The sequence below is a fragment of the Pongo abelii genome, chromosome 10, assembly GCF_028885655.2.
Source record: "Pongo abelii isolate AG06213 chromosome 10, NHGRI_mPonAbe1-v2.0_pri, whole genome shotgun sequence".
NCBI lineage: Eukaryota > Metazoa > Chordata > Mammalia > Primates > Hominidae > Pongo > Pongo abelii.
Genome location: NC_071995.2, coordinates 119,172,549 through 119,182,363, shown reverse-complemented (window position 1 = coordinate 119,182,363; position 9,815 = coordinate 119,172,549). Strand labels below are relative to the sequence as shown.

Sequence of the window (9,815 nt, the reverse complement as noted above, 5' to 3'; positions counted from 1 at the left end):
TTTGCTGGGCAAGGCTTCCCTTTGCTTGGGCAGACTGCACTCATTCTGGGGCTGCAGAGGCAGGACCATTCAGTCAAGCTGATGTGGGATTCTGACCTAACCAAGTCCCCCTCCATTAGTCCTCATAGCCCCCACCTCCCATGGGGCAGCCCTGAGACAGGCTCTGTGACAATCCACAGCAGCCCTGTCCAACAGAAACTTCTGTGATCATGGAAACATTCTGTAGCTGACAATCTGGCAGCCACTGGCCACATGTGTCTATGAGCCTCGAAATGTGGCTATTGTGACTGAGAAACTGAATTTTTAATGGTATTTCATTTTTATTTTTATTTATTTATTTTGAGACAGAGTCTCACTCTGTCGCCCAGGCTGGAGTGCAGTGGCGTGATCTCGGCTCACTGCAAGCTCTGCCTCCCGGGTTCACGCCATTCTCCTGCCTCAGCCTCCCAAGTAGCTGGGACTACAGGCACCCGCCACCACGCCTGGCTAATTTTTTGTATTTTTAGTAGAGACGGGGTTCCACCATGGTCTTGATCTCCTGACCTCAGGTGATCCACCCGCCTCGTCCTCCCGAAGTGCTGGGATTGCAGGCATGAGCCACCGCGCCCGGCCCAGAAAAGAGGTGATTAAACACAAAGCAGCCATGTGATGAAATGGCATTTTGCCTCTGTGGTCTTCCTCCCCCAAACCCATAACTCTAATCCAATTATGAGAAAAACACAGGGCAATTCCAATAGAGAGCCAGGCGCGGTGGTTCACGCCTGTAATCCCAGTGCTTTGGGAGGCTGAGGCAGGCAGATCATGAGGTCAAGAAATCAAGACCATCCTGGCCAACATGGTGAAACCCCGTCTCTACTAAAAATACAAAAATTAGCAGGATGTGGTGGTGTGCACCTGTAGTCCCAGCTACTCGGGAGGCTGAGGCAGGAGAATCACTTGAACCTGGGAGGCAGAGGTTGCAGTGAGCTGAGATCGCGCCACTGCACTCCAGCCTGGTGACAGAAAAATAAATAAAAATAAATAAATAAAAATTAGCTGGGCATGGTGGCACATGCCTGTAATCCCAACTACTCAGAGGCTGAGGCACAAGAATCACTTGAACCTGGGAGACAGAGGTTGCAGTGAGCCGACATTGTGCCACTGCACTCCAGCCTGGGCGACAGAGTGAGACTCCAACAAACACACACACACACACACACACAAATTCCAAGAGAGGGTCATCCTGACCAATACTCCTCAAAACTATCAAGGTTGCCGGGCACAGTGGCTCACGCCTGTGATCCCAGTGCTTTGGGAGGCTTAGATGGGAGGATCACTTGAGGCCAGGAGTTCAAGACCAGCCTGGGCAACACAGGGAGACGCCATGTCTCCAAAAATTTTTTTGGAGACAAGAATCTCGCTCTGTCGCCCAGGCCAGAGTACAGTGGCGTGATCTCGGCTCACTGCAAACTCTGCCTCCTGGGTTCACGCCATTCTTCTGCCTCAGCCTCCCAAGTTGCTGGGACTATAGGCGCCCGCCACCATGCCCGGCTTATTTTTTGTATCTTTAGTAGAGACGGGTTTCACTGTGTTAGCCAGGATGGTCTCCATCACCTGACCTTGTGATCCGCCCGCCTCGGTCTCCCAAAGTGCTGGGATTACAGGTGTGAGCCACCGTGCCTGGCCCCAAAATTTTTTTTTAATTAGCCAGGTGTGGTGACACATGTCTGTAGTCCCCACTAATTGGGAGGCTGAGGTGGGAGGATTGCTTGAGCCCAGGATGTTGAGGCTGCAGTGAGCTATGACTGGGTCACTGCACATCAGCCTGGGGAACAGAGTGAGACTTTGTCTCAAAAAAAAAAAAAAAAAAAAAAGATAAATAAATTAAATAACCAGGCCCCCCTTATCCCACAGGATTGTTGTAGAGGTGACATAGGAACAGAAGAGCACCAAGTTAACCAATTATAAATCTATAGACAGAGAAGCAGATCAGAGGCCAGGCACGGTGGCTCATGCCTGTAATCCCAGCATTTTGGGAGGCTGAGGCGTGTGGATCACCTGAGGTCAGGAGTTTGAGACCAGCCTGACCAACATGGTGAAACCTTGTCTCTACTAAAAATACAAAAATTATCCAGGCATGATGGCAGGTGCCTGTAATTCCCAGCTACATGGGAGGCTGAGGCAGGAGAATCGCTTGAACCTGGGAGGCAGAGGTTGCAGTAAGCTGAGATCGTGCCATTGCACTCCAGCCTGGGAGACAAGAGCGAAACTCTGTCTCAAAAAAAAAAAAAAAAAAGAGAGAGAGAGAGAAGCAGATTAGCAGTTACCAGGGGCTGAGGGAGTGTGACTGCTAATGGGTACAGGGTTTCCTTCTGGAGTGATGAAAATGTTCTGGAACCCCATAGAGGTGACAGTTGCACAACACTGTGAAGGTACTAAATGCCACTGAATTGTTTACTTAAATGTGGTTAATGTTATGTGAATTTCACTTAAACAATGTTATATAGATATTTGGCCGGGCGCAGTGGCTCACGCCTGTAATCCCAGCACTTTGGGAGGCCGAGGCGGGTGGATCACAAGGTCAGGAGATCGAGACCATCCTGGCTAACGCGGTGAAACCCCATCTCTACTAAAAATACAAAAAAAAAAATCAACCGGGCGTGGTGGTGGGCGCCTGTAGTCCCAGCTACTTGGGAGGCTGAGGCAGGAGAATGGCGTGAACCTGGGAGGCGGAGCTTGCAGTGAGCCGAGATCGCGCCATTGTACTCCAGCCTAGGCAACAGAGCAAGACTCCATCTCAAAAAATATGTATAAATAAATAGATATGTGATGTGACAGGTTTTTTTTTTTGAGATGGAGTTTTGCTCTTGTCCCCCAGGCTGGAGTGCAATGGCGTGATCTCAGCTCACCGCAACCTCCGCCTCCAGGGTTCAAGCCATTCTCCTGCCTCAGCCTCCTGAGTAGCTGGGATTACAGGCATGCACCACCATGCCTGGCTAATTTTGTGTTTTCAGTAGAGACAGGGTTTCTCCATGTTGGTCAGGCTGGTCTCAAACTCTCCACCTCAGGTGATCTGCCAGCCTTGGCCTCCCAAAGTGCTGGGATTACAGGCATGAGCCACCGTGCCTGGCCTCTGATATGACAGTTCTAATGCCCTTTAGTATTCTATAATTCAGACTCAGGCCTTTGGAATCCAAAGCCCAGGTTTTTCTCACAAACCCACACTGCAGAGGGGAGTGGTGGAAAAAAATAAAACCTCTGCCTTGGAATCAGACAGATCTAAACTGGAGCCCTATTTTGTCATTTGCCAACTGTGTGACCTTGGGCAATTACCACAACTCTCTGAACCTGTCTCTTCATCTGCAAGGTGCATGACTGATGGGACTATTCAACCAGACCCAGTGCACAGATTCAGGCACTTGATAAGACATGGAGGCTGCAGGCAGCAATCTTTTTTCTTTTCTTTTTTTTTTTTTTGAAATAGGGTCTCGCTCTGCCGCAGAGGGTCAGTCATGGTTCATTGCAGCCTTGATCTCCCTGGCTCACGAGATCCTCCCATCTCAGCCTCCTGAGTTGCTGGGATCAAAGGTGCAATCCACCACCACACCTGGTTAACATTTTTTTTTTTTTTTTAGAGATGAGGTCTCTCTATGTTGCCCAGGCTGCACTTCCTTCTTGTCTCTCTTATCCCAGCATCCGACTGAACTGACGGCTCTGCTTTCCCCAACCAGCCCATGAAGCGGGGCTGAGTACAAAGTGGTGGGTATGAGGGTCACGATTGTAAGATCTGAAAACTCTAGAAACCATCCCTTTGGTTAACAGTTGCTAAGGACAAATGCATAACATATTTTCCAGTGATCCCATGCTGGCAAGTCGTCAGGGTCATTCCTGCAACAGACAGATTCAAGGCCAGCCCCAGACTCAGCCAAGAGCAGAGCAAACACTCTAGCCTTATCTGGGCGGGAGTGTGTGGAGACTGACTATAAGACTATACCTGAGACTGGTCATCTCAGTTATTTTCTCACCTCCTTGACTGCAAGATGAAACTCCTTGTGCTAGCTGTGCTGCTCACAGGTAGGCAAGTCTCCCCGGCTCCACCCGCCTTTCTCTCCCAAGTGAGCTAAGATCTCACTCCTCTGGAATGGGGGCCACAGGCCACAGCAGACAGGGCTGGCCAGCCCCGCAGTCTCAATTCGAGGTTCCCAGTGGAGCTTAAGGGCTCCTCTACTGGGGTTCCCTCAAGGCTGGCACCTTTTCAACCTGCAAGTCTGAACTCAGATTGCCTGAGCTAAGAAAGCTTGCCTTTATTTTCTTTTTTCCAGACAGGGTCTTGCTCTATCACCCAGGCTGGAGTTCAGTGGCACAATCATAGCTCACCGCAGCTTCCAACTCGTGGGCTCAAGTGATCCTCCCACCTTAGTCAACTAAGTAGTTAGGCCAATCTCCCATTTATTTTATTTTATTTTTATTTTACTTTATTTTATTTTTGAGACAAGGGTTCACTCTCACCCAGGCTGGAGTGCGGTGGCGTGATCTCAGATCACTACAACCTCCGTCTCCTGGGTTCAAATAATTCTCTTGCCTCAGCCTCTCAAGTAGCTGGGACTTCTAGCTCTCAAGTAGCTGGCACACACCACCATGCCCAGCTAATTTTTTTGTATTTTTTTGGTAAAGACAGGTTTTCACCATGTTGGCCAGGCTGGGTGACCTCCCTTTTAGATTCTCCTCATCCTGCTCTATTTTTCCCCTTTCTAACGCAGAATCCAGTTTCCTTACTTATCACATTTATTATTATTATTATTATTTTTTTTTTTGAGACAAGAGTCTTGCTTTGTCGCCAAGGCTGGAGTACAGTGGCGTGATCTCGGCTCGCTGCAAGCTCCACCTGCCGGGTTCACGCCATTCTCCTGCCTCAGCCTCCTCAGTAGCTGGGACTAAAGGCGCCCACCACCACGCCCGGCTAATTTTTTTGTATTTTTAATAAAGACGGGGTTTCATCGTGTTAGCCAGGATAGTCTCAATCTCCTGACCTCATGATCCACCTGCCTCGGCCTCCCAAAGTGCTGGGATTACAGGCATGAGCCACCACGCCTGGCCTTATCACATTTATTATTTATTGTTTTTCTCTCCCACTAGGTTGTAAGCTCCATGAGGTTAGAGATTATTATTATTATTATAATATCTGTTCACTGCTATATCTCTAGCTCCTAGGACAGAGCCTGGCATGTAGTAAGTGCTCAATAAATATTCACTGGATAAACAATGCAGATAGCTTAAAACTATCTGGCCTAGGGAGGCTGAGGCAGGAGAATGGCGTGAACCCAGGAGGCGGAGTTTGCAGTGAGCCGAGATCCTATCACTGCACTCCAGACTGGGCGACAGAGCAAGACTCCGTCTCAAAAAAAAAAAACTATCAGGCCTAGCTGGGTGGCACAAGCCTGTAATCCTAGCTGAGGCGGTAGGGTCCCTCGAGCCCAGGAGCCCAGAGACCAGCCTGGGCAATATGGCAAAACCCCGTATCTACAAACAACACAAAAAATTACTAGGGTATGGTGGCCCATGGCTGTAGTCCCAGCTACTTAGGAGGCTGAGTTGCAGTGAGCCATGATTGCACCACTGCACTCCAGCCGAGGCAACAGAGTGAGATCCAAAAAGAAGAAGAAGAAGAAAATATATATATATATATATACACACACACATATATATAAACTTTATATATATAAAGTTTTCATTAAAAAAAAAAACCTCTACCCACTTTCACTTTACCAGGTTCCTGGGTCCAACGGTCTTCAGAGGAGGCAGCTGGCAGGCGTCAGGGAGCAGCGTGGGGCCCGAGGGAGCAGGAAGGCACTGTGTCCCCGGGGTGCTGGCAGACCGATTTGAACTCTGGCTATGTTTTCTTGCAGTGGCCGCCGCCGACAGCGGCATCAGCCCTCGGGCCGTGTGGCAGTTCCGCAAATTGATCAAGTGCGTGATCCCGGGGAGTGACCCCTTCTTGGAATACAACAACTACGGCTGCTACTGTGGCTTGGGGGGCTCAGGCACCCCCGTGGATGAATTGGACAAGTAAGTGATCCGCCTGGAGGAAAATTGGAGTGCCTGCCGGGGGCGGGGTGGGGCACACGCCAAGGATCTCAAGAGGCATACAAAGGGGACTTGCATATCTGTTAAGGATAACATATTTTCACCTCTTGTCAAATAAAGAAATATGTTCCAAGAGGACCCTGTAGCGAACGCTCCCCATTAGAGATGGAAACAATGACCGACGTACAAAACAGTGGGCAATGCTACCCTCCAGTGGCAGAATGTGGCAACAATAAACATCACAGCAACTATCCACGTGTCATTTTCTAGCAGTGGTTAAGTGTCACTGCACCTTATGAATACAGGATTTTACTGTATTCTTGCAACCATGTTAAAAATCGCTTTCAGGCCAGGCGCAGTGGCTCATGCCTGTAATCCCAGCACTTTGGGAGGCCGAGGCGGGTGGATCACTTGAGGTCAGGAGTTCAAGACCAGCCTGGCCAACATGGTGAAACCCTGTCTCTACTAAAAAATACAAAAATTAGCCGGACGTGGCGGCGAGCTCCTGTAACCCCAGCTACTTGGGAGACTGAGTTGGAGGTTTCAGTGAGCCAAGGTCGTGCCACTGCAGTCCAGCCTGGGCAACAGAGCAACTCTGTCTCAAAAAAAAAAAAAAAAAAAAAAAAAAAAAATGCTTCCAATAAATATACGATAAAAGGACTTATATTTTTTGAAGCCATAGGATCATTTCTCCTGAAGCATCTTGGCAAATTCATCCCCACCTCTTCCTGAGAGTGGGCAGGTGAGGGCTGACCTATTGCTCTGCCCTTACTCCTATGTCAGCTGTCCTTCCCACTTTCCAGGTGCTGCCAGACACATGACAACTGCTACGACCAGGCCAAGAAGCTGGACAGCTGTAAATTTCTGCTGGACAACCCGTACACCAACACCTACTCATACTCGTGCTCTGGCTCGGCGATCACCTGTAGCAGTAGGTTTACACCTTCCTTGACCTATGAATTCTAGTAGGTTCTCAGTAGGCCGGGGGGAAATAATAGTAACAACAGCCATGATTTAGTTATAATTTTCTTGGTTCTGAGCAGTGTCTCCTTTAATCCTCACAACAACACTATGGGATAGGTACAATTATCCTCACTTAACAGATAAGAAAACTGAGGCTCAGAAGGCTGAGCTATTTGCCCAAGATCACACAGCTTGTAAGTGGTGATGGTTTGGGTTTTTTTTGTTGTTTAGAGACAGGGTCTTACTCTGTCACCCAGGCATGAGCACAGTGGTGCGACCATAGCTCACTGCAGCCTCAACCTCCTGAGCTCAAGGGATCTGCTGACCTCGGCCTCCCAAGTAGCTGGGACTACAAGCGTGCACCACCATGCCTGGCTAATTAAAAAAATTTTTTTATAGAGACTGGGTCTCACTATGTTGGCCAGGCTTGTCTTGAACTCCTGGCTTCAAGCAATCCTCCTACCTTGGCATCCCAAAGTGCTGGGATTACAGGCGTGAGCCACCATGCCCAGCCACTTATTTCTTTACATTCTATCTTTCCAATAGAATGTAAGATCCACAGAACAGGGATTACTGCCTATTTTCTTCCTTTCTTTTTTGAGACAGAGTCTCACTCCATCACCTCAACCTCCGCTTAGCTCACTGCAACCTCTGCCTCCTGGGTTCAAGCAATTCTCCTGCCTAAGCCTCCTGAGTAGCTGGAACTACAAGCGTGCACCACCATGTGCGGCTAATTTTTTGTATTTTTAGCAGAGATGGGGTTCTACCATGTTGCCCAGGCTGGTCTCAAACTCCTGACCTCAAGTGATCTGCCTGCCTCGGTCTCCCAAAGTGCTGGAATTATAGGCATGAGCCACTATGCCTGGCCGATTACTGACTATTTTCTTTATTGCTATATCCCCAGATCTAGAGCAGTGCCTGACATATAGTAGGTGCTCAGTAAATAATTGATGAATGCATAGCCTAGATATAAACTTTCTTTTTCTTTTTTTAAAACAATCTTGACAACTTTGCAGAATAAATACAATCTTGCATTCTGCCTTTTCACTTATCACCTTGTCATGACTTTTTCATATTGCCTCAAACCTTTATTGTTACTGTTTTTTCCACTGTTACTATTTTAATCACTGAATAACATGGCTTAATTTGCTTATACATCCTCCTGCTCCACTTTAGAAGGCCAAATTTACAAATCTGATGAAAGCTATGAACCCTCTCCCCAGGGAAATACACACACACACACACACACACACACACACACACACACACACAGAGTTTCTTTTTAATGTTTCCAACTAGAACAAGAAACCTGCATTAAAGGATGTTTGCTCATATTAATTAAAAATAACTCAGTTGGGCACAGTGACTCAAGCTTGTAATCACAGTACTTTGGAAGCCCAAGGTGGGTGGATCACTTGAGGTGAGAAGTTCGAGACCAGCCTGGTCAATATGGTGAAACCCTATCTCTACTAAAAATACAAAAATTAGTTGGGTGTAGTGATGCATGCTTGTAGTCCCAGCTACTTGGGAGGCTGAGGCAAGAGAATTGCTTGAACCTGGGAGGCAGAGGTTGCAGTGAGCCGAGATCCCACCACTGCACTCCAGCCTGGGTGACACAGCGAGACTCTATCTCAAAAGAATAAATAAATAAAATAAAGGATCGGAGAGAAACAAAACTAATAAGATTCCTGAAGGTAAGCAGAGATACATTATATGTAATAAAGTTTAAATGCATTTTGACTGTAATCTTATTGTTTATTTTGGTTACAAAATAAACAAGCCAAAAGTAATGCAGCTTCAAACTCTACATAAATATCTGTTATGGAAAGTGGAAGGCATCTATAACCCAAAGATAACCAGTTACATATTCCTCCAGATTTTTGGGGCATACACTAGCTTTTTTTATTTGGGAAAATTTCCATGTGCAGGCGTACCTAATTTTTCTAAATGTCTATATAGTATTCCATTTAAGGACGTTCCATAATTTTTAAAATACATGCTTTAAAGTAGAGAAACTAGGCTGGGCATGGTGGCTCACGCCTGTATCCCAGCACTTTGGGAGGCCAAGGCAGGTGGATCACTTGAGGTCCGGAGTTTGAGACCAGCCTGGCTAACATGATGAAACCCTCTCTCTACTAAAAATACAAAAATTACCTGGGCACGGTGGCGAGCACCTGTAGTCCCAGCTACTCAGGAGTCTGAGGCAGGAGTGTCACCTGAACCCAGGAGGCGGAAGTTGCAGTGAGCTGAGATCGCACCACTGCATTCCAGCCTAGACGACAAAAGGGAAACTCTGTCTTAAAAACAAAACAAAACAAAAAAACACAGGATGCCCAGATAAATATGACTTTCAGATAAGCAATGGATAATTTTTTGGGGGGTATATGTCCCAAATATTGCATTCATTGTTTATCTGAAAGTCAAATTTAACTGGGCATCCTGATGTATTTGTATTCACTTAATCTGTCAGCCCTAAATGTGCATCAGTGGAATGGCTGCCAGATTATTCCAGTTAATTCTTCTTGCCCCAGATTGTACAAAACAGGGTCCACCTTGGCTCACTCCTCTCCTTTCATCCCTCTCAAGGCAAAAACAAAGAGTGTGAGGCCTTCATTTGCAACTGCGACCGCAACGCTGCCATCTGCTTTTCAAAAGCTCCATATAACAAGGCACACAAGAACCTGGACAACAAGAAGTATTGTCAGAGTTGAATATCACCTCTCAAAAGCATCACCTCTATCTGCCTCATCTCACACTGTACCCTCCAATAAAGCACCTTGTTGAAAGAC

General features: G+C 47.2%; 1 protein-coding gene across 1 annotated transcript; it reads left to right on the top strand.

Moving 5' to 3' along the window:
* The first annotated feature begins 3,839 nt into the window (after positions 1–3,839).
* On the top strand, positions 3,840–9,815 carry PLA2G1B (phospholipase A2 group IB). The gene is made up of 4 exons (XM_002823849.5): positions 3,840–4,053; positions 5,886–6,045; positions 6,867–6,994; positions 9,613–9,815. Exons 1-4 carry the CDS (start codon positions 4,020–4,022, stop codon positions 9,735–9,737), a joined length of 447 nt encoding a protein of 148 aa, XP_002823895.3. The 5' UTR covers positions 3,840–4,019; the 3' UTR covers positions 9,738–9,815.

Bases quoted from the DNA above. Each gene is read 5' to 3' on its own strand.
- PLA2G1B (XM_002823849.5), top strand. From the start codon at position 4,020: ATGAAACTCCTTGTGCTAGCTGTGCTGCTCACAG. The intron at 6,046-6,866 runs GTAAGTGATCCG...CCCACTTTCCAG, and splicing joins CCCGTGGATGAATTGGACAA to GTGCTGCCAGACACATGACA. The intron at 6,995-9,612 runs GTAGGTTTACAC...ATCCCTCTCAAG, and splicing joins CTCGGCGATCACCTGTAGCA to GCAAAAACAAAGAGTGTGAG.